A 26164-nucleotide genomic window follows, 5' to 3' on the forward strand; every position below is an offset into this window, starting at 1 on the left:
AGCAGACCAAGAGACATCAGCTGCTCCTCATAAAGCTTCTTCTCCAGACCCTTCACCATCTTTGTGGCCCTCATTTGGATGTTTTCTAATGGTTTAATGTCTTATTGCAGTGACCAAAACTGCCCCCAGCACTGGAGGTGAAGCCGCCCCATCTCAGAGCAGAGTGGGACAGTCCCCTCCCTTGCCTGGCTGGTAATGCTGTGCCTGATGCACCCCAGGACAGGGTTGCCCCTTCCTGGCTGCCAGGGAACTGCTGGCTCATGTTCAACTTGCCACTGACCAGGACCCCCAGGTCCCTTTCCACAGAGCTGCTCTCAAGCCTCTTTCCCCCTAATCTTTACACATAAGCAGGATTGTGCTGTCCTAGGTGCAGAATCCAGCAGTTGCCCTTTTAAATTTCATATGGTGTTACAGGCATGGTGTTGGAAAGATGTAGATATAATGTGCAACATCTACTAAAAATCCAGTTTGTCTCCTGGAATAGCGGCTTTGCACATAAGGTTAAATTGGTAGGATACAGTTGTTACAGATCTTATGTTGACTGCAGTAAAAAAAAATATGGTTACTTTTGGAGAACAGCACCAAAGGAAGCAAGTGCAACATATCTTGATTATTTTGAAGACAATAGAATAATAATTAGTTGGAACATAATTCACTTGAGTTTAAGCAGTTACAAAAAAAAGAGCTGAAAGCTTTCCTAACAGAAAAATATGCTATCAGTTTATGACAATATAATCACCTGGAAAATGCAACCAAGCAAATATAGCACCAGTTTAGAGCACCACAGTAAAAGCTCTCTCCTCATGATGTTAATATTTTAAATTTAGAGAAAGAAAGTTGCACAAGATTAAGAGTAAAAAACACCACTGGAGCTGGCAGTACATCAATTCCTTCCTAAAAAAATGGAGAAACAAAATATGAGTTTACATGATTATTTTATTTCCTCTAAAAGCTTTAGTGAAGTAAAGTCTAAATTGCTAAAATGTAACATTCAATAACAAAATTGGAAATAATGTACTTTTGCACAAAATCCGCTTATCAGAATCAGTGTACATCTTTACAATCAAAAAGATACATTGATACTTGAAATCGGTGCAAAGCAAAATTCTGTATGGTGTCTTTCCAGAAGTGAAATATAAACTAGAGAGAGTGAATTTGATAAATTTTGCATACAGTGACTGATTCTTATGATTAAAGTTTTTAAATTGAAGTTTTGTATATACCAGAATTCATTTTTGGTTAGCCACTTCTGACACTAGGCTAAAAGAACTTGATTTATAATGAAAAGAGAATAACAGATCTGGGATGAGATGTCTTATAGCAACTGATACTTTGGAGCAGATAAGGGAGGAGGTTGTAATGGGTTGTATTGTTTTGTTGTCTAACTTTGCAACATTGTTTATAGCTTTGTAATCAATAGTATCATAGTTGCTAGAGTTTGCTTATTTACTTTTTGTTTGTTTCGTTGTTTGGGTTTTTTTTAGTCTTTCACTTTGAAGATCCACATGTAAGGGGTTTTAATTTGCTTTATTCTGGAACGTTTTATTAGGAGGCACTATTTTGCCAGGTCTGTGTTCTTCATCAGTGAATCTGGCAGAGAGGAAAATTATTTGCATATAGTTGTCAACATAGTGTATAGTTGCTTAATAATTTCTATCATATTCTAATAATGTAGATATGTATCATCCACAGTTATCCATTAAAAATGTACATAAATGTCTTCCAGTGGTTTGAACTTTTCTTTGTAGGGGAATTTACCTCACCATCAATATTGACATTCAAGACAGGAATGAGAAGAGGGAAGGAGGGAAGAAGAAATAGAAAGAGAAAAGACACAAAAGAAGATTAAGTAAGGGGTAGTGGGAAAGGAGGAAGGAGGGAGAACAAATCCTTTGGGTATGCAGGGCAGCTTATGCTTTCCGTTACAGATAATCTGAAGCATTTGTTATCATTTCCAGTAGTTTCAATTTCCCATTTCATCATCATGCTTGCTTAAAATTTGGGTCGTTCTTGAATAAAGCCCCGTTGGGCCTAAATTTACTGTTGCGATGAGCTTGTAAATGTTTATGATGCATCCAAATGCTTACAGGCATACAGAAATTGTAACACTGTTTTCAAGAAAACCTGGACTATCCAGCAATCTACATTCTATGTCCTACTGAAACACAGCTAATGTGAATTTCCTATGGTCAACGTACTCTAAAACACAGTAATATTAAGTGACAAATGCTATTTTGCATAATGAATATTTACTAGTATCTTTGCTAATGTGAAGTGAACCATATGGAATGTTAGAAATGTAGCTTTTATACAATTAATGTTAAAGTCTTAATGCTTACTTTTCACTTTCCTTGGGTTTTTCTCTATTTCCTTTCCTTTCCTTTCCTTTCCTTTCCTTTCCTTTCCTTTCCTTTCCTTTCCTTTCCTTTCCTTTCCTTTCCTTTCCTTTCCTTTCCTTTCCTTTCCTTTCCTTTCCTTTCCTTTCCTTTCCTTTCCTTTCCTTTCCTTTCCTTTCCTTTCCTTTCCTTTCCTTTCCTTTCCTTTCCTTTCCTTTCCTTTCCTTTCCTTTCCTTTCCTTTCCTTTCCTTTCCTTTCCTTTCCTTTCCTTTCCTTTCCTTTCCTTTCCTTTCCTTTCCTTTCCTTTCCTTTCCTTTCCTTTCCTTTCCTTTTTTTCTACTTTCCAATTGGAAGGAACACAGTTGAAACCATCTTTTGGAAAAGTCATACTTCATCTCTCTCTTACTTCTTTTCTAAATTCCTGTCTCTCTTCATCATGTTTGACAGCAGGCTACTTCCCATCTGGCTTGGGCAGATTTTCTACTGAATTGCCATTTGCTTCTGTGTTGAACCTGGAGCACATAGATGGCTGACAAGGGAATATTTGGAACTGATTCCATATGAATAGATAGATCTATTGAGCATGCACCTTTCAGATCATCTGCCTTTATGTGGCAGATGAGGAGTATCCTATTGGTACATGCCAGACAAACTCTGTATGTGTGGAGATATGTGCAAAGTAATGCCTTTGACATTTTGAAAGTGACAAATGGTATGTGAAGTAATCTCAAAAATTGCACATATTTCTTCTAGTTCTTAAGAAACACAAAATGGAAAGTATATAGATATGGTGCATAGAAGAAATCAGAGCTAGTAATTTCTGTAATGTAAGTTGCAGAACTAGATAAAGAGGGGGCTTTAGCGGTGTTGCAGTGATGTTCCTAAAACACCTGATAATGATGAGGAAAAAAAAAAGAGAGAAAAAGGTAAAATACCCATTTCTTTATTCTTCATTCCTGTGCAGTTAATACAATCAAATTCTGTCATTAGTATCAATTATGCCTCATTTGCAAAATATAATGAGAAAGATGTTTGAATATGTTATATGATTCTCTTCACTTTTACCAGCTTTTTAACTAACTTTTCACTAGCTGTGATCAAGCAGATCAAACGATGACTCTTGTAGAACATATCACTCTTTGTATGCCTGGCACTTCCATATTCATGGACTACCAGGATGCCCTGAAAAACACTGGAAAGGATTTAACATTCAGATCTTTGAAAGCTAATTGTTAACTCAAAAATTTTTTAAAAAAAAAAAAAAAAAAAAAAAAAAAAGGGCACTTCCCTGACTATATAGAGACTCCACAATGTGCATGGGCACAAAATACATCTCTCAGGATATGAATGATGTTAAATTTTGTATTTTGGGATCAACATTTCCAGCATTTCGTTTCCAAGATAAGCCTTACATAAATACCCATTATTCAAAGTTACAATAACTTGCAATAGTAACACAGATACAGGTACGAAAATTAATTCAATTAATTCATATAAGTGCATAAAATAGGTCTGCATAGGTTATAGTCATAAATGCACAATAGGAAGTTGGTAACTACTGTGATTCAAGCAAATTATACCTCACATGTCAAAAGGAAAAATATATGGGTAAAATCAACAGCTTTTCAGCAGAAAAGCATTGTCTGCAGGCCCCAGATATCAGCACACTCACTTAAGTTCAAAGCATGAAATAGAACTTCAAGGTTCTCATGTTCTATTGATTCAGAGGTGCCTTTTAAAGTGAACTTCTCCTTTCTGTAAATTCAAATGAAATATCAAATAAAATGTCTTTTTTTTACAGACACTTCTACCTCTCACACAAAACCCCCACATTTTTCACATTAGACTGTTAGAGATTCTCAAAATTGTCCCCACTCACATACGAGTTCCAAAAAATTCTTTGGCCAACTAATGTAAGGTGCACAACACTTACATGTAGAAAATTCTTAATATATTTTTGAATAATGTAGCCAATCGTAATATTCTAAATTTTTATTTTTGTAAAATCAAAGCCAAGTGTGGGGTTATTTTTCTTTCTTTTGTATTTGTTTTGAAATTCAGTCAGCTTTGTAGCATGTAATTAAAATGGTTTTTGGATTATGTGCATTTTGAAGATGGTAAAATTCATACAATTTCATCAGTCATAGACTCTAGAAAGAGTATTTCACACTCCACTCACTTAAATTAAAGACTCTACTGGAGAAAAAAAGGATTTCAGGCAGTAATTTATGATATGTTACTTGATATCTTCTCTAGGAATATGACTTAATTAATCACTTATATTTATCTAAGCCATCAATAAATTAAATACAGTGGATTTCTTCTTATCTCAGTGATAGGCTATTTGATTCAAAGAGAATTTAAACAAATAAATTGTTTAATCAGTAAATGTATAACAGTTAATTCTCATGTAGTATCCTGTAACAATGTATAGATTCAGCTGATTTATAGAACCTGCTGTGACTCTAGGGAATGACCTATAAGAAGTATTCACAGTAAAAGTTTTTATGTTATAATACTGAATTTTTTTAGCTGACCTGACCATGTTCTTAATGCTGGTTTTTTTTACAAATATTTCACTACCTGCTTTTTTTAAGGGCAAGTTTCCAAATATAGAAAATTTTAAATCAGGCACAGCTGGGCATATAAATTACTCAAGACAGATCTTTTAATAAATGCTTTTAATTTCAAATACTATAGCTTGATATTTTAAAAATACAAACAAATAAATTATTCATTTCCTAAATACGCAACAGCAAGTGAAAAGAATAGTCTTAACTCTCCCCTTAGAGTTTAGTCAGCCTTCTTCCTTGCTGCAATTATTATTCCAGAAAGATTTTGCAGCCTTTTTTTTTTTGTAAATGTCTAAAAATTAGTTTACTTCTGGGGCTTGCCTCCAAAATAAAAAATAGATTAGAGTAGATGCCTTGTAAATATATGACTAGCAATTCATCATCCTATAGATGTGTAGGATGTTGTTGCCTATGTTTTGTTTAGCTTTAAAAACACCAGAGCTCTGCTATTTGCAGCAGCATGTCTGAATAGGATGTGTGGGAATGGTTCAAAGAGAGTTTTAGACTGGACATTAGGAAGCATTTCTTTATTCAGAGGATGGGCAAACACTGGAATGCACTTTCAGAGAGGTGTTTGAGAGCCCAAGCCTATCAATGTTTAAGAGACATTTGGGGAATGCCCTTACCAATGTGCTTCTACTTTGTCAGCCCCGGATTGGTCAGGCAGTTGGACAAAATGCTTGCTGTAGGTCCTTTTAAACTGAATTATTCTGCTCTATTCTGTTATTTTCTATTCCTTCAATGCCATTTTTTATACAGTTCATTTTCTTTCTCTTTTTTTTCTTTCCCTTTTGCTTTTCCCTTTTTTCCCTTGTCATTTTTTTCTTTTTCATTTTTTTTTCTGTTTGCTTTTACACTAAGAGAAGATTACTTGATACACCAAAAGAATTGGTTTGAAGTATTATATTTTAATTACTGAGTGCCTTCAACATACTTTAGTATTCCAAATATGTTTCAGTGTAGGTAAATCAGACCAATTACATTACTTCAATTCTTACAGCATTCAGTTCTGACAAAGTGTTTTGTTCTTGGTAAGAATATGAAGTTCTTTGTTGCTTTCCCAACTGCTTTTTGAGGACAGATTTGAGGAAAAATACTTTTTTCCTTGGAGAAGTGTTTGACAAGAGACTTTTACATGCTTAATGCTTTCATTCTATGGTGCTTTTCTCTGTTCCTGCAGTTGCAGTAGTATTCCTGCCCATTTTCAGCCTGTTCCTCTAATTTTAATTAACTTTTTCTAGAAATGATAGGGATAGCAACGACTTAACGATCTGATTTTGTGAACTAGATAATTAATAAAATCTGAAAAAAATAAACAAACTAACAAAAAAATCAGAAATCAATAACAAACCAAAAGCCAACAAAAAACCAACCAAACAAAATAACAACAAAAAACCAGACAAAATCCCCATGACGTAATAGTTCTATGTCTAACATTTGTGAATACAAAAGTAAGGCTGAAGTTTCACTGTCACTGAAGATTCACAGCACATCAAGCTGCCACAGGGCTGGTGCACTTTGCAAAAACTGGCAGCTATTTGAGCAGGTTTAGTGAACTAAACCAGAAAAATCATGCTCAATTTTTTTTTCATGAAATTATTTTGCTTCATATTTATCTACATAGGTGCAGATGAGGCTGGAAGTAGACATAGTACAAAGCAAGCAGTGATAGTAGGCAGACAGGGATGTGGAAGACAAAATGGGATTTCTGCACATTTTCTAGCTGTTACACCAAGTCTGAAGGCCATCCTGAGAGACTTTCCTGCTTTCTGGTAGTTTCAAAAAGGTCTAATGTATTTCTCAGTAGGAGATACAAAACATTTGTAATTTAACAGATGTGAGTAGATGCAATACAGAGGCAAGCTGTCTAAGTGACTTTTGCATATATTTAAAACTGTTATTTCCCAATACCTTCCATTCACTCTGCCTCAAGGTTTGCAGAACTTGAGCATCATCCACTTCAGATTGTTTTTTCTTTTTTTTTAATCTTTTTCTTTTCTCCTGTAGGTCTAGGCTATGGTAGCAAGAGAGGCACAAGAAATTATAATATATAGGCTGATATTAAAAAACATTAAAAAAAAGGGATCCCATGGACCCTTTCAAAAGTAACTGTTTGGAGTTTATAACATTCCTTACTCTTTGAAGTTAAGTCCTTACTGTAGCTGAGGCTGCTTTCTGTATCCTGACATAATTCTCTTTTCACACCTTCACCAAACTTAAAAGGTGACACGTTTTGAAGAGTCATTTTGAAAAGTTTCCTTTAATCTCAAGACTAGAAAACAATGCTAGTGAGCACAATGACTGGCACTAAGCATTACTGGCACATTTATTTCAACTAATGCATACACTGGACTGTTAGTGACCTATGCAGAACAAAATTTTAGAATTTTTTTTCCATGAGACACAAGCAGGATTTTTTTTCTTCAAAATTTTTGTTACTTCTTTTACACATTAAACAATTTTCTAAAATCAGAATACGCAGTAGGCTCCACAGAGACAGTTAGTGAGATTTGCTTCTACTCTTCCAGTAACTCTATTTTGTCTGACACTGGCGAATAAACAGAAGGTCTGTTCTTTTTACACATCTATGATTAAATATATTTATGTGAAAGCAACAAAGCCACAGGTATGAATCATACAAAAACCTTACAAAAAGCAGTTTCAAGACTGAAAGAAATAACTGGTATTATATATAAATTTAGTCCCTGAAGTTGTAAGCGATACACTTGATTGATGTAACTGAAACAAAATTGTACATATCTGAAAAAAAAGTGAAGGCATTGGAAGTTTAAAATTTTCATTGTTGCAGATGTATTCTCAGATTTCCAGACTGTAAAGTAAGAAACCCAATTAACATTGGTTGCAAATTTAACCATTTTTTTGATTTCAGAATCTGTAGTTATTTATCTGTAGCTATTTCCTGCTGATACTGTGTGGGACACAGGGTATCTCAGCCATTAGCTGTTGTAAACTGCTACTCCTGGAGAAAATTTGCCATCTCACAATCTAGAACTCCACTTAAAAAACCTTAAACACTTAAACACTTAAAAAATAAAAACACACTTTGAATATGAGTACTCAGCATGCAAACATCTTCCCACTGCCTATAGTTTTCAAGATCTAAAGTAGCAGTATTATTAGCAGCAAAACTATTAGTAGTGGTAAAATAATTCTAGACAATATTTGCTTTTATTGTTAAAACACCCTAGTGTCTTACCTTCAGACCATATATATTACAGAATATGAGAATTTTTTTCAGTCCTTGGAGATGAGACATATAAACAAATCTATCTCTGTAGAAATTAATAGGAAATCAAGTACCAAGACAGAATGCCTCTTTCTTATGCTTGCCTGCACTTAGTCTGTAATCCTTCATACAATCTGAACTGTAATATTCATCACTTATACATTCATAAAAGTGCTGAACTTCAGTTCTTCTATAACTAAAACAAATTAATACATTTGTCTTCATTAGTTGAACATAATGCAAAAAAAAAAAAAAAAAGGTATACATTATTTATTTTTATTCAGGTCAAGCTGTATATTGAAACTAATTTTGAATTTCAACTGCCTGAACAGTTAATTTATTATTTCTGAAATGTAAGAATGTGTAGCTAACATATTTGATGAAAGAAGTGGTTTCTATAGTTGCCTCAGGATTGTGAGCATGTTGAAGCACTCTCTGGGAGGCATGCTGAGACTGAGCTTTATATCAACAAGGAATTACCAAAACACTTAATATCCTGTAGTTATTGTGAGCTCACTCTGCCTTAGAGAAGGGGCTTCTAGTAGGGATTTACCAAACAGATATAACCAAAGCAAAGACATTATTAAAACATAATGTTGATGTTATTTTGCCTAGAACCATAGTATATGGTAATATACATATTGTGTAAATGGTCAAGGAGTAAGTCATATGAGAAACAATGGAGGGAGCTGGGGTTGTTTAGTCTGGAGAAAATAGAGCTTATAGGTGACCTTCAAGAATGTTGGCCTTTTGTCCCAGGCGGCTAACAACAAACCGAGGGGAAGTGGCCTCAAGCTGCTCCAAGGGAGGTTCATTTCAAGGAGGAATTTCTTTTTATGAAGTGTTGACAAGTACTGGAATGAGGTGTCCAATGTCCAGGGAAGTTGTGGAATCACCATCCCTGAAAGTGTTCATGGAACAACTGGATGTTGCACTTTACACTATGGTTTAGTTGACAAGGTGGTGTTTGGTCAAATGTTGGACTTGATGATCTTGGAGGTCTTTTCCAAAATCAATGATTCTGTGAATTCCATGAATCTACAGATTGGATTGACAAAGACTCATCTACAAATTTAAAATTTCTCTGGCCTGATACATTGCCCTTAATTAGAAAAAAACCTGGTGTATTACATCACAGCACGTGGTTTTTCCATGGTTTGCAGTTAGATGCACCCAAGGCGACTTCACACCCCAGTGCATATCCATGATGAAATAGTTAATAGCAAGATATTAATTGTTTAGAGAATTTCCCTTATAGCTCACCAAAGGATTGGGGTGTTCTGCAAAAGTGTGAAATGGTTTTCAGGTCTGGGCAGTTTTATTATGACCTTACACTTGTCTGTCAAAATAATCTTGCCTGCCTGACCAAAATCTTCCCATATACCAGAAATACTTGTAGAATTTCTCTAGGCTTCATTAATTCATCTGTTTATTGCTGGGTAGTGTTAGACAAATATTTCTTCCAAGGGAAGCTATATTTGTAAACCATTCATATGTGTCACAGATTTGCAAGGCGAATTGAAAAAAGAAAGCCGTGTATAAATATGAAATACTTTTATCTGTGACAAAAATAATATTGATTTTCTCACTAGAGGTTTCAACAAAGATATCTTCCCATTCTACAGCTGTGCAATTCAACAAGGGTAGAGAGATAATAGTGTATTATGATTATGATATTTTCAAATTGTCTGTGATGTTAAAATGCATGAAGAGTCTGTGGAAAATGTTACTAACACTCATTTGTTTAATCTATCTAAGACATGTGTTTTAGAGCAGTTTATAACGATGGTTTGAGGAATGGCTGAAAAAACTAACTTGTGTCAAAAAAAAAGGAAAAAACAACTTGAATGGCTAATAAAATAATATAATAGTGATGTGAGTATTTAAAACAGCAAAAAAAATCCATAAACATCTTCTTTCTGTTCATGTTATGTTGGTACTACAAGAAGAAAGTGTGTATTTAGTATTAAACCTGTTATTGTCATGTCTTATTTGAATTATTAATTATAGGCTACCATTATCCTGCTTTTTTTTTTTTTTTTTTTTTTTTTTTTTTTTTTTTTTAAATGTGCTCACTGTGGAGGACAGATGTGTCTTAAGCTAGTTGCAAATTAGTATTTTTAAGTATGTTTCTTTCTCTGTCTTAAAACAATAAGTTGTTATGGACATGAGAATTATTCAATGGCTACTGTACTTCCAATCCCAAATATTAATCTTTGATATAAATGATTTTGCATATTTGTGTCTGGGAAATTAATATTTATTAAATCTCAGCTACATCACTCATCTTGGTTACATTTCTGTTTCTATACCTATATGAACTTTAAAACAGTGGTTCTATAAAGAAATTACCAGAAATTAGCCTCAGTTGGGAATGGTTATGAGTGAGAAGAAGTGAAAACAATTAGAGAACAGAGCACCTGAGGAAGTGGTTTAACTACCTTTAGCATAAAATACTGATTTTAAGTGCTTCCTGACATACCAGCAACTTGTCTTTCCCAAGCCATACAAGTAACTCAAAGATGAATACATATATATATATATATATGTATATTTACATATACATTTATATATACATGTAAAGGTTTAGTGAGCAGGCTTGGTTTGGATTTTGTTTTGAATGTTTGCAATTTTAATTTAGATATAGGGTAGTTTAGACTGCTAAACATCTAGTTAGACAGTAAACATCTACTGAGGATTTTCCATTGGAGTAACTGCAACTTAATTAATATTTTCTGTTAACTCCATGTCTAATATTAAAATATTATGATCTTAATGTAACAGGAAGTGGCTGGGTAAGAATAAGAATCTACAAACACTAAGGTGTTTTTTTTTTTCATCAAAAATTTGATTTTGGAAATGGAGCCAGGGACTGGGAACTAAGAGGATCCCTTTCCCTTTTCTTTCTTCATATGTTTCTTGCGGTTTTAGAACCTACATATAGGAAGAATGAACCGAGCTATATTGACCCTTCCTTCTGTTGCTTCCTTCCTATCCCACTTAGGGAGAGTAAAGAGGGTTAGAGAGCTGAGGTGGCTGTAACTTTTAAAAGAAAAACATTTGTGTGGAGATAAAGTGAATGCTTGTCCTAGAGCCAGTACCTAAGACTTTCCTATGGCATGTAATAACTGTGACTGTCAGTCTTCACTACTGAGTGCTGACTATACTCTGGATTCCTGGAAGGTTTTTCAGGCCCTGGGATGTATGAGGCTGTAGGAAATAGTTTTTCATGGTTCCTCATAATCTAAACATCTGCTCCAGAGTAATGTGTAACCTTCCATGTTGTTTCTGTCATGCCTGTGACTACGGTTTGCATGACACTTGTGAGAAACTGAACTCCACATAGTGTGTCACCAGTTATCTCCTAGGAAGGGATGTCTCTTCCAAAGGACTGAGCTGAATTTTATCTTGTAAAAGCAAAAGGAAACTTTGTCATAGTGACAGAGGAGCAGGGATAATGGAACAATACAAACCCCAAAACTTTCAAATACTATATTCATAAGCATGCAAACAGTTTTGTGGCAGAACGTTTAGACTGTAGTTCTTGACAGGGCTAAGAAGTTGGGTAAGAGAGATATAGTTAAGCTAAAACTTAAATGATTCACCCATTCCCAGTAGTATCAATGGTATTAATCAACATTCTTATGGAAATTTCAGGTATGCTTACCCTGGAGTGAGATTGTGTCTGCAGTACATTGAATTTACACACAAACTGTCTTTAGGATAGATAGATCAAGCTGGCATAAGCACAAGAGGGATGGGTTCTGGATGAGAAACAAACTCAAAACGAATAAACTGGAACTCTCCTATTCTGAGTTTAGTGTTTTTTCCTTTCAACTGGCAAAACTATAACTTAAACTGGTTGTTTTCTTCATTGTATACTAGTCATACACAGCTTCAAACCCTGGATATCTTTCCTGTTATATTTGACTTTCTCCTTCCAGTAAATATTTTACTACTCAAATAAGTTCTAAATTATCTCCATTTTGTACCTAGGTTCTGAATTTGATGGTGTATTGCTACCTACCTTTGTCTTTTGCTTAGGCCAAGTACACAGAATATGAAATAATGTTGCAAGATAAATAAAACTGTCTTGGGATTACTAATAACAAAAGAAAGAAAACCAAACAGAAATAAAAAATGCTATCTGTGGTCTCTGTGTATTCAGAATGTATTTTTCCTATCTAGCAAATCAAAAGTAACGTTAGTATCTCCTGTAGACATATTTAAAAATACTAGGCAATTCATAGTAATTCCTTTTGGTAAAATACATCTGGCATGATTAAACAAAAAATTCCTGGTTCAAAATTTTGTTATTGGAGGAATTAGCAGAATATTGCTCTTTTTTTTGATTTACTTATGGTCAAAAACAGTTCTACGTGCTCCAACTGCTTTCATATGATAAAATGAGTAAAACAGTAAAATTTCCTGCCTGGTTACTTTTAGTCTAAGTTAAAATCTAAGTAGGAAGCATTTTCAAGACCGGTTAGATCAGCAGAATTTCAAAATACTAATCTGTATGCAGTGAGGCCTCAATATAGAAAGCTTATGTGTTCATAATTTATGTTTAAACATATCATTATGTGCATAAATCTTTATATACTGAGACTTCAGGGCAGAAAACATATCTATGTATAGCTTCTGCAGTAACTCTGAGAGACTTAGTTTTGTATAAATGCTTTAAAAAAAGTTATTTTATGCAAATTTTCATTTTTGTCTTAAACTTTTTTAACTGCAACTAAAAATTCTTGCTTCTTCTCTTGAGGTCGTTGAACTTGTGCAGGAAGGAAGAAAGGCCTCTATAATATATAACAGAAGGGCTTAAAATTATTCTGGCAGAAATTCTCATTCCTGCAAACAGAAGTTAGAGTAGGATCAGATCAAATTTATAGATTATATTCTGTAGATCCTCTGGTCCTAGTTTGTCATGGGAATAATCAGTGGATAGGGAAATAAAAGGAGTAGAAGCCAACAAAACAGAGGGGAGAAAAAGTCAGATATTTCCATACTAGTCTTTTCTCTTTCTCTTCACTGAGTGGAAGATTATGTACTCAGTGTTTTCCCCCTGATTTTGGAAGAGAGCTTTAAAAATCACTGTTCCCTCCCTGTCTTCCCTCCATACAAAGACTTGTAAGATTGGGGGTTTTTTTTCCAACTGCTTTGTCTTTCTATTGAAAGTTGAGAATGTGAAGTTTTTATTTTCTCATGTTGCAGATTTTTATTTTTCTTTTTCTTCATTCTTTTTTCTTACTCCTTTTTACTTCACTCTTATTCATACTGTAGGTATTTTGCAATTTCATTCATATATTTTGTCTGTGAGTCTTAGAGTTTCTATTTTCCTTTTATGGCTTTTTTGTTTTTGTTTTGAACATTAAATTCTCTTTAATGAGGATTTAAATAGAATTATATTAAGCAATTTAGATTAAAACATTTAAAAATCAGGATATGGGCTTCTTGAAACACCTCAAGGCAGGGCTCAAGTAATCTTTCAGTCATGTGATGAGACTGATAGACAAAATTACCTCTAAATGTCAGAAATCTTTTGCATTTACTTGCTAAATTTTTTAAGTTCTGCAGGGAAAACAACTGTTACATCCAGAGTGTAATCTGTGTGCCTTTCCTTTTCTATTTATTGTTTCTTATTTTTTTATGCTGCTTTTGTCATCCACAGATCAGACTGTGGTACTTGTAGCCACATCAGGTGCTTCTGGATGGATATTCCATTGCTGGGACTTGCAGTCCCATTTGTAAGAGAAAAAAAGCTAGGAGAAAATCTAGTAAGAGGAAATAATCTTTTTCATATACTTCGTTTGTTCTCTTAATGGCTACTTCCGTCAGTATAAACAGAGTTAAAATTTCCCTTTTCCAAAGTAGCAGATTATTAGGTGTACTCAATATTTGCTTCAAAATGTAAACCTCTGAATTTAGAATATTTTAAGTCCTCCAGCATTAGAATAGAATTGCAGCACTCAATGCTAGCTTTTTCATGGGTATAAATTTTTAAATGCTTGATTTAATAGCAGCAATATATATTTGTCATCCCACATTGATCCTTATGACAGGATCACTTCTTAGACAGGATAATAAGGTATAACAAATAAGACATTGCATTAGAAATACCAAAGGTCCTGTAATATGTCCATTCCATGACTCTGTGCAAAATTTTGTTAACCACTAACAGTAAGTAATACAAATACTATTGAACTGAATCACTATTAGCTGTATCTTTCTAATGCAACTCTCATAAGCTTAACTAATTATAGACTGTATTAGCCCATCCTTTATTGTTTCTGTCTATGAATTCCTCAGTTAATTAATTTTTTAACTGCTTCAAATAGACTTGAATTGTAAGCGTACAAATCTGATCCCCAGAAAATATAAATATTACATGGAGAATAGACGGTACTCACTATATTTAGACCAACAGAGAGCGTGGAAACAAAATGCAAATCAGTTTAAGTAGAAAGCAGCCTGTCAGATCAGAAGACAGCTTAAACTGAGTCCAAGACTATTTCTCTGAATCTAATGTTATTTAAGTTGTTGTTGTTAAATATTTATATGCAGTGTAATGTTGAAAATATCCCCAAAAGATTACAGAATGCACTTATACTTCCCCAGGCTCTTGTGGACTAATCACTTTCTTTCTTCCATCTGACTGAAGCAACATGTCAAGTTTAGAGTTTTGCAGAATTCCAGCATAATCAGGATGGTCTGAAATGATGTGGCTTAGGCCCCTGAATGCACAAGAGTGTAGAAAATAATTTTTTTTCCTTTTCTTTGTGCTTTCTGTATAGTCCAGTGCAGACACAGTTTTCCTCCTAGCACAAAACATTATCCTTTTTTAAGCATAGATGATAAAAGCACAAATCCTGGCAATTTGAATACCTTGAGGATGGCTCTCACCACCTTTCGTTCTTGAATATAGGAATTTGTATTTGGAAATTAACAGTCCAGTGTTCTATACTGGCACAGCAGCTCTTTGTTATAAGCTTTCTTCTCAGGATAAGTTCTAGATATGTAAAAAGAATTTGAAGAAACCTTGAATAAGTTCAAAGAATTTTTTTAAAAAATGTATACATGTTCTCCAACAGTTTTAAGACTATAAAACATCTTATCTGTGTATTCCTTCATGTTCTTCACAGCTGATCACTGTACATTAAATATTTAAACAGGCAGTATCTCTGTAGCAGATACAGAGGATTTATTTAAAACATTAATGAAAATGTAGTTTATTGCTTAGCCAAAAGAAACCCTAAAAACTATAGCCAGTATGTAGCATTATTATGATAGAAAGAGGGGGAGGAGGGATACATTATAGAATTGCATTCATATCAACTGAAAGAGGGGATGCCATGCCTTTTCATCTTGCTCTTTTTCTTCCTTTCCTGAGATTTCTTAACTACTTCAATGAAGAATCTTTTGTTCCTGTTTTCGAAGAAGGACAAGAAAAATGATGGCTTTGTTCTCTACTCAAACACTGCACAAGTCTTAACAGAGAAAGCACTTCTAACTGGCACAATTTACCCTCTAAAATTCAGAAAATAGAAGCTTTCTCCATTACGAATATTCAATTACCAATGTATACTTTAAAATACTCATTGAAAAGCCTTTATGCACAATGTAAAGAAAAAGAGAACAGATTGCATACAAAGATATGAAACCAGCCTTTGAATTACCCCTTGAAATATTGAAGTGTTTAAAAGCTACAAAATTATCATGTCATTTTAAAATAATGAATTATGAGAAAGAAACACATCAAAACATGAAAATTTGTGTCCTTGTTATCCGAACACACTGAATCTTATCCTTCCGAATTTCTTGCTACCTGGTAGTGTTAATAAGTAAGTGCATGTTGAAAGGTGTTTCAAGTGCCTGACAATCTATCAAATAAAGACTTTTGTAGGTTGGTCCTGAAGCATAAATTGTTTGTCCGGCTTTAAATAATGTAAAAGGATGAAATGTTCACTTGATATTTGACCTTTTATTAGCTGTAGAGTATAGTGTAGCCATGTAGTGTAGCTATGTAGTGTAGCTATGAAGCAACATCCTGTAGATTTATGTATATTAGACTAAATATACTGAAGCCTGTTAAAAAACTTATTGGGAGAAAATTGAAAAAAGAATACTGTGTGGCTAAATATAATATTTGGGTATGAAGACGTTTGAGACCATGAGATTAAATGTGACAGGAATTGTTGAATCAAGTGGCCTGGTTTACTGGCAAACACCAGCTGGGTCAAGTTTTCTGGATATATATTTCTGTGAGCAAGTGGGTTTGTATTTATGTGACCAGTGTGATAGTGTCGAGAAGCAAAACGGCCTTTTTTGATTAATATTACAGCTGTTAAAGATAGTTCTTCATGAGATATTATTTATTTTTATTCCGAACAACTAACATTTCATGTAATATATTCCATACGATATTTCTTCCCTGTGGTCTCTTCAGGTTCTCCATACAGAGACAAGATCACTATAGCAATCCTTCAGCTGCAGGAAGAAGGCAAGCTCCACATGATGAAAGAGAAATGGTGGAGAGGCAATGGTTGCCCAGAAGAGGAAAGTAAAGAGGCCAGTGCTTTGGGAGTTCAGAATATTGGAGGAATCTTCATCGTGCTGGCAGCGGGATTGGTGCTTTCTGTCTTTGTGGCAGTTGGGGAATTTTTGTATAAATCAAAAAAAAATGCCCAGTTGGAAAAGGTAAATATTGTCGTTGCCTGTTTATTTTATATTTATGGTCTATTTAAATAATATTTTAAGCATTTTGTGATGTTTAGTGAAATGTGTGTGATGCATACTTATTGTTTATTTTTATACTAAAGCATTTGTATAACAAAGGATGACAGCAAAATATCCAGTTTTACATTTACAGCTTTTAATTTTTCTTCAATGTGTTTAATTGTAGCCAGATTTCAGGACAAGTGACTATTTCTCCTCTTATTCAAGCCTGAAAAAAGACAGCTTTTTACTCCTGGAAGTTCACTGCAGTTAATTTTATGGATGAAGAAGATATCTGAAACTGTAATGGGAAACAAATTAATCTACAGATAATTCTGATTTTCAAAAGACAAACTGTCTGTAGCTCAAAGTCAAAATCTAAAAATGTCTCTATAGAAATGTTCTTTATAGGAGTTTATACTTGCAAGGTTGTCCTGGTAACATCTGGAAAAGATTACATCACCATGATGCTTTTTTTTTGTGGGTTTACTACTGATATGATGTCCTGTAATTTCAAACTGACCCAGTTTTGAAAATCCTATTGTTGACTTGTTGTGTACTTGCAATTTATACAACCAGAATACTGTAATTGTGCTAAGACTAGTAATATATTGAAAAATTTGTTACTGAAGTTATCATTTTGCATAATAATTAAATAAATCTTTCCATATGTATGTGCCCATGTCTAAACCTAAAATAAAATAGTATATTTTATTGCTGTGGCAAAATCTGAATTTTAAACATTCGGACAAATGGTTGGATTTTGCTAGGTCTTCTCTTTTTTTTACTTTTGAGGAGGTTGTGATCTATTACAATTTTTAAATTTATGTTTAAAAATGTAATTTAATAAAATCAGTAGTAAATCCGAAAGCTATATTTATATTCGTATTTTTCCAGATGATGCTAGTGAGCTTTTGTAACTTGAATCATTACTCAGAAAACTTACTATTTGTTTTCACTTCTTTTGAGGCAATTTTTGGTACTCAAATTTCCTGTTATAAATATATTGTTAAGAATTTTTTTTCTAACACACTAAGACAGTGTGAGGTTTCAAGGTCCTAAACACTGTTTGAACATGGGTACATTCATTTAATTGTGAAAGGACTCTTTAGGTCCTCTTCTTTACAATACTGCAGGCTAATTTCTTCTGTTAACATGCTATTGGAATGCTATGTTTCTGAATTGAATTTGTAAGGAAAAATATACTGGTTACTTAAGAAACCCATGTAAATATGAATATTTTTTTTCCATTCCTAAAATGGATATGGATCTCATATAAACATCAGTAAAATTTGGTTTAGCTTTTCTGGAGTTTAAGCAAGCACTCAAGTAGAAAAATAGCACTGCTTTGATAATAATTTTGTTACATGAGCTCAGTATTTTACAGGGTGTAAATACACATGTGACAATAGCAGCATGTTGGAAATTGTGAGAGGAAACGAACAGAAACTTTCTAATTAAGGATTTGTATCCTTAAGTCCTTTAGTTTGTGAGAGGTAGGGGAGGAATTTGCTTATGTTTGTTTAGTTTGGGGTTTTCTTGATTTTTTCTTTTTCTTTTGTGTTTACTTTTTTCCTCTTGTCTTTTTATTAGTGTTGGATAGAGATAACAATGACTGGAGGAATGTCACCTTTCAATAGCATTTGTACCAGAAATGTTTAATCATCAAGTATTTAGATACTTAAAAAAGTTAAAGAATAAATCTGAAGGAGTTGAGTTGAGTTGAGTTGAGTTGAGTTGAGTTGAGTTGAGTTGAGTTGAGTTGAGTTGAGCTGAGTTGAGTTGAGTCAGGCTTCTCTCCTTTCTCTCCTCTTCGCCTCCAATCACTTACCTTTCATCTCCTCCCTGCTACTCCCACATAAGCTGATATGAGCAGACCACCAAAATTTCACTGCAGTTTTATTTATGGAATGAACTTAAGAGGACGATGATGCTTGTATCCCTACACATGGCCTACCCCAACATCCCCTCACTTACTCTTCTTGCAGCACACAAAGACTTCAGAAAACATCTTGCAACCTCTCCAAGTGTAGCAGATCCCCTTTGGCTTGGGGAGGGAGCAACAGCAGCCTAGGGCAAGATGAGAAATCCTGTCATTTGTCTCCAGTCTCTAAAAGTCCCTGCTGAGATGAATAAACAATGCAAATAATTCTGCTTTGCATATCCCATGGGAAAGAGGAGGTATCTATTTTTGGCAACATTTGTGGTTTCATCCCTTAGGAATAAGAGTATCATTCTGGCATAGTGTTTGTAAATATTTGGAAAGAGGGAAGAGCAAAGGCCATATTAAGAGCCAAGGAAACAAAATCAGATAACTTCAGCTGCTGAGTATATGGAGTATCCTGAGATATAAGTGGGAGTGAGTGTTTGCTTTTTAACGTGTACAAAATATTCAGTTGTACTTCCATCAGTGAGGCAATGCAGATTGAAATTATATCATATAGATATGGAGTTTGAGAATTTTTTATGTCACCCTGCTCTTGGAGCTTACACATAAATAGCGATATTGTCTGGTGTGAACCTGTTTGGAGGAGTGAAATCTTGAAAGGAATCAAGCTCATAAAAACAGCTGATAAAATGGTGTTATTTACTAAAACATAAAAAATGTTGCATCCTCTAAGAAAAGACAACTCAAAACATCCATGTCCCTGATGTGTTTAAAAGTCCAAAGGAAACGTGACACTCCTGAAACTTTCTGTGAAACAGATGATTTCATGCTACCACAACACTTTCCAGACAGAGAGAAATTCCTCTTTGACTGACATCTTTCAAAAGCAAAGATAAGCCTGAATGTTATCACGGTTAGACTGCCAGTCACTGGCACATACTAGAGCTAGCTTGCTTGAAAAATAAGTATCCTAAATTGCTAACTATATTCCAGAAAATCCAGAAATTATGAATGTGAATACATCTATATATGGATTAAATTCTGCTATCATTTCTAGCCATTCAAAATTCATTGAGCCTTCAGCAGGATGGAATTAGGTATGGTTGTGTAAAAATAGCAGATGTAAATTTTGTTAATTTTGAACCATTTAGTACTTCAAACAATGTGAAACGAGACACATACCTTAACTACTTGTTAAGAGATGAGGTCAGACACTTCTGACAGTAAAAAGTACTGGATTAAGCCTCAACGTGTACTGAAACAGTAACGCCAACAGAGTATTTCTGGAGTTATACAATCAAATAATAACATAAACATCAACTAAATTAACCTCTCTGAAATAGTTGTTAATTTATAATTTATTATAAAAGCAATATAAGCAATAAGTACATTAATACTTGTTTATATTTCATATATGTTTACAGGGAAGACAAAAGCTATTGAACTTTCCATGTTAAATAATTCACTGCGGTGCTGCACAATTGAGTTGAGAACTATTAGTGAGGATATTTACCTCACAAGGCACAATCACTGAGTTCTTGGCAGAACAAAGCAGAGATCAGTAGCTGGTAACATACATGTATTACATACAGAACTGTTTTATTCACAGCAGCAGATTCCATGGAGCAAGAAATTCAGAATGCTGAGCTGTGACCTGTATATGAGACTAAGTCTTCGGAGATTGCACAAATTTATCTGGGTGACTCTTGCCTAAAATGGATGGAATACAACAATTTAAAACACTTTTTGTAAAATGCTCAAAACATGTTTTTATAATGTAAGGATAGTAGGAACAAGACTTTCTGATCCTAACAGGATCAAAAATTCATTCAGCTTTAATGAGCTGCGGAGTCTTTAAGTTATGGTATGATTTGATCTTAAAATTATTGGAAATTAAATGTGGTTTTGCTATGATTGCTAGTAATTCTGAATTTTCTACTTCACAGAGAGATTTTAATAATGTGATAACCTGGAGTATATTTTGGACTAGGTCATTCTTCTAGTCTTGCCTAGTACATAGTCTATTTCTTTCCTTGAGAGAAACTGCCTGGAATGGCAGAGCACATATCCTTGTCCATGGCAGAATATCAATATTCCAGTTGGCACAGTGGGAAGGGGTAGGAGGAGAAGGTAGGTCAGAGGTTGTCCTAATTGCATTCCTGCAGTGCAACCACAAGATGGTGTCTTCCAATTTCTGAGAGGGAAATTTAATTGTCACTTTTACATAAAATTTATGTCGCAATGCTTACCTATTGTTTAATTGCAGCCTTTCTGAAAATGCTAAAGGCTTGTATTATTTCCCATTGTTTATGATACAAACATCTAATTATGTCATCTACTTGGAAACATATTATTATCAGACCTTTTTTATCTAGCCAATCTTGACAATAAATGCTCAGTTATTTGCATTTTATAATTGCTTTTGCTGCTGAATGACCTGCTCTCTTATTTTAACAGGCACTCAGAGGGCAGTGCGTAAGCAAGGTTAGAAACAGAAGCCATTTAAAGCAATTACTATGTCTTTCCTCTTTTCTTTTTTTTTTTTAATTGATGTGCATCAATGCATTATGGGTTTATGTCTATTTTACAGATTAAGTTTTGTATAGCTCATATTATTATTGTAAATGCCAGGGAAAACATTGACCTTGAAGACCATTAATATTTAGCATAATACATTGATGATTCTCAGTCTGAGAATTTATTGAACTTTCGTTTGATCTTTTGTGTTCAAGGGTTTTTTTAAAGTTTTCTCTGAGATAATTTCCATTTTCATACCACCCTTACACAGTGATTAGATACTACCATGTCATCTGTGTGATAGAAACTACACAGATGGATTGCTGAAAATATTAGGATAAAATTCACAGTATTGATGAAGGCAGTGCCACGGATATATAAAACATTGCTTGTTGTCCTTGGTAAATTGTTGTCGATGTGCCTATCCTGGTCAGGATCTCTTTGGAGAGGGTGGCATTGGCTGGAGAAGTTATGTGCAAACCTGGTTTTATTGGTGTAGTGGTTCCACACCCTCATCAAGAGGTGAGGAGGGGCCAAGAGCTCATAGGCAGAAACAGCTGTTGCACTGTGACCGTTTGCAGTTACACATCATCCTGATTATGCTTCTCTCAAATATAATTTAAATGTTCTCAATGTGTTCACAGGGAGTCAGTGTAAATGATAACAAGAGTTTATTTTCCAAGATCCTTTTATTATCTATTTGTACTAGGATAAGTTTCGTTCATTATGCCTTGGAATGCTTCTTTTTAGAATTCATGTCACCAAAAATATAGCTTTTTCTATATGGAAAGGACATGCAGGAAGAAGTTAACAATTACTGAAATATCATGATGCTTCTTTCTCAGCAAGATGTGTAGAAAGTCAGTATTTTAATCTTTGTTGTAATTGTTGTCTCGCCAACCATGAAAACCCAAATTTCAGTAGTTTCACATGAAAAAATGAAAAGGTCTTAGGATCTTTCTTATTTTATCATAATATTTTATGGTGTGGTGGTTTGGGTTATTTTTCCAAATTTTACTAATTTAGTTTTCAGTAAAGTATTTTTCTTCTTCAAAAAAATACAGTTACATTAGTTTTTCTGGAGTTCAAGAACATTCCTAATAGTTTAATATCAAAAGCCTTTGAATTTGGGGCGGTAATTTATAATGGTTTTGGAACAATGACAAAGTAAATCTCGGCCTAGTAATTTTTGTCCAGGGGGACACAAGTTCAAAAGATTTTAAAGTTGAAAAGCCTGTTCCTCAGGCTACAAGAAACAAAAGAATGTGGATATTCTTGGTAAATTGAAGTAAAAGTTTTGGGATTTATATCCCAAGTAGCTTTTATACAATCTACAGTCAGCGATGTTCTGTATTTTTGTGTCATATTTTTTAATGGAGTAAGCTCAGAAATTGTAATTTTGGCTGGGAAAGTAGCTGGGACAGGTTATGGAAGAAAATGTTTTTCCAACATTAGCACACTGCATTCTGCAGATATGCTGTTGGAAAATTTGTAGTTTCTATCATCCTGTAGTCCTCTGAGCACTGTATGAGTATGTATAAACCTGTATGGTTAATTTGTGTGTGTGTGTAAGTGTAGAGATTACGTGAATTTCAGGTATTAATTTTAATTGAATGCCCTCTTGGAAACAATGTAAGTATATATTAGAGGATATTTTCTAAGGGGAGGAATTGTTACAAAACCCAACAAATCAAAACAACCTCCCCCTCCCAAAATCAAAATCCAATCCACACCCTTAACAGAGGAAAAAAAAAAGAAAAAAGAAAATAGAAAAAAGAAAAAAGAAAAAAAGAAAAAAGAAAAAAGAAAAAAAAGAAAAAAGAAAAAGTGGAAGAAAGCAAGTTACCAACTGTGATATTTTAAAGTAATTTGCAAACAATAAAATACTAAAACCAAGAACTCTATTTTGATTTTTGATTTTTGATTGCAGCTCAACCACTATCTGTTTGGTAATGGACCTTTTTTTCTGATGTATTTTTAACGTCTTTATTTGTGTCTTTCAAAAAACAACTGAAAATATAGGAGTGTATGTAAAGTTGACCATTACATAAATACCTAAGGACACAAGTTCAGGAAGTTCACTGTAGTCTCATATTCATTCAGTCAAAGGTCAGAGCTTAAATTATAAGTCTGAGTTATGGAATATTTTAAGTCTGAGAAGAATTTAAAGTTGGATCAAAAAATTTTGAAACCCCTACATGCTGTTTACTTTATAGAAAATATGGTTCACTTTCACTCATCAGTAGAAAGAAGAAACGCATTATATTAATATTTTCTCCTCTGATAAAAATATATTTTCATTTCAATGGAAAGAATGTGAGATCATAAAGTATTCATATCTTTCTAATATTTTCTCATTGTCTCCCTCTAAATATTACTTTAGCATATAATATTTTAATATAAAACATTAAACTTTCAATTTTTAATTGATCATCTATGCTATAGCTAAATGCTATAGCTAAATGCAGTAGCAAATACAGTTTAGTTCCACTGATTAATTTACTTTGACTTTTATATAGGTTAGCAAAATAACAAGCACTTCCTACTAACTTTTAGACTTAGAAATATCCTTGACTGTCAGATGAAACCACATAATTGTAGAGAAATGGGTGCTAAACCTTTTGATATTATGTATTGCAATATGACTATAACAGTGTTTCCAGAGTAGAAAAAATGCTTGGCATTAAGTTAATACTAGCAGTCTCTCTCTGTTCAATATGAATTGAGGCCATGCCAAATTTCCCATTAAGTTCATATTCTCACATTGAACTACAAAACTAGTATAAATTTTTACAGTGAATAAAGTACAGAGGACTTAATCTGATCAAAATTTTAAAAAATCGCTGTTTAGAATTCAGGTAAGAGAGATTATATTTATTTTCTAAAACATTTCTGTAAATTGTTATAGAAAGCATTTGAATCCAGATAGATTGGTACTACAAAGCATTAATATCATCAGCACTTCCTTTCACCATGCCTGCTGATCAACAAACCCAACATTCCTTGGACAGAAGGAATAAATTTAGATGTAGGATCAAAGATGATTCAACAGGTGAATGAACCTTTTATCCTGTGGCTAAGAATGCAAGACCTCAGGGGATTGACTCAGTGCAACCGTGATCACCTCCACTGAAAGGCAGAGATTATCTGCACAGATGTAATTCCAAAAAACACGTCCATTAACATTGTAATGGTTATTGTTCTAAACCAGTTAGACAGTGCCATATATTTTGCTATTTGTTTTCTCAGTGACAGCTACACAGCTCAAGTACTATTAATTGCTCTCAGTCCTTGTTAAACACCTTCCAGTCATGTGTAGCCATTGTCCAGGGACTCGAGACAGCAGTACCATGTTCTGGAAGAAAACCTGGACTGGTGTGAGAAGGTTTACAGCAGTGGAAACTATTGCCTCTGACTGAAACACTAATAACAAATAGCATATATTGTCACTCTGAGTTGGAAAATACAGATCCAAATCTAGAGAAATGAGAGACTGTCAGCCTCTTCCAAAAGAGGTTGAGTGCAAAAATGAGGATAGAAGATGTCTTCTGAGTGCTTGCCTTTAACCTGTCCAACACAGCACCTGTCTCCCTGGGACTGAATTGCCATCATCCCCCTATTTCAGCCAGGCACTGGAAGCTCAAAATGACTGCACCATCCTGGTCTGACAACAGAGTAGGACTGTGTATCATCTGCGTGTCAATGACACCACAGCCCAAATTATTTCATTATCTCCTCAGTGGCCTCATATACATGTTGAAAGGAGAGATGACAGGATGAAACCTTGTGGAATCCTGCATGAGAGAGAGCCCTCGGGGCTGATGAGCAATTGCCCTATGCCATCCTCTGGGATTTCTCTGAGAGAAAAGAGTGGAACCACACAAGTGCAATCCCTTCTGCCCCAGCCTAGGTCCACAGGTGAGTCAGAAAAACATTATGGTCAGCGTGATGGCTAGAAAGGCTGCTGGCAGAGCTAAACAAAACAACTTTTAAAAAAGCTAACTGCACTAATGGATGTTCCCCATCAATCACAGGAAGAAGGGTAGCTGTCAGGCTGGAAACAAGGAAAATAGTTTCAGAAGACTTTAAATGAACTCAAGTGTTGCTTTCCTGAAAGTCTCTGTCATCCACCAGAGTGCATTTTGTTCTGTTAGGAAATAAATTTTAGAATTTAAGAGTGACTAAATTTTTTTTTTTTTTATACTAGTTAATAATTTATTTAAGGCAAGCTGGAATTTTATTGTCCCACTGGGAGACACTTACAATAAACCCAAGAAGTGGCCAGCAGTGAGGTGCCATATGTCATCTAAGTTCATCTCATAACTCTAAAACTCAGTGAGCACTTCAGCCTGCAGAAAATTGTGTCAGTGTTGTTTTGTTATAGAAAGGGTCAGTCTCATCAGACTGTTGTTGATCCTCTCCATCAAATAGCTACAAAAGTCCTTGAAACAACCAGCCTTCAGTTACAGGGTAAAGCACCTCATGCTTCATCAAGCTGTCATGAACTACTCTACTGGTGGAGACTTTGTAGATACTACAGTGAACACAAAAGTTTATCTGTGGAATTAAAATTTTCACTTTGCTTGATATTATTGTCTTCACTTGAGTGGGCAGTGAAATTTCTGTTGCATACAAGTGACATATATTTTGGTCTGAAAATAGCATCTTGCTTGTTCTATTTCTACTGAAACCCCAAATAATGGCTTAATATGAAGTTGAGAATATACTGATTATATGTTCAGGTAATTGGTGTGAATTTAGTTTGAAGTGTACTTGTGCATTATACTTTCTTTGTATTGAAACTGTACTGCATCAGAAAAGTCAGTGGCAAAAAAAAACCCAATACAACTGTATTATGCATACATAGATATGTATAGTATCCACATA

The 26164-nt window shown here is 34.2% G+C and overlaps 1 protein-coding gene across 1 annotated transcript in view; it reads left to right on the forward strand.

Moving 5' to 3' along the window:
- The window catches only part of GRIK2 (glutamate ionotropic receptor kainate type subunit 2), a 361868-nt gene that overhangs the window by 329246 nt on the left and 6458 nt on the right, over positions 1–26164 (forward strand). The window contains exon 16 of the mRNA XM_066315185.1: positions 16604–16854. Coding sequence (XP_066171282.1) covers positions 16604–16854 — 251 coding nt within the window. The remainder of the gene's footprint in view (positions 1–16603; positions 16855–26164) is intronic.

The sequence above is a fragment of the Sylvia atricapilla genome, chromosome 3 (assembly GCF_009819655.1).
Source record: "Sylvia atricapilla isolate bSylAtr1 chromosome 3, bSylAtr1.pri, whole genome shotgun sequence".
NCBI lineage: Eukaryota > Metazoa > Chordata > Aves > Passeriformes > Sylviidae > Sylvia > Sylvia atricapilla.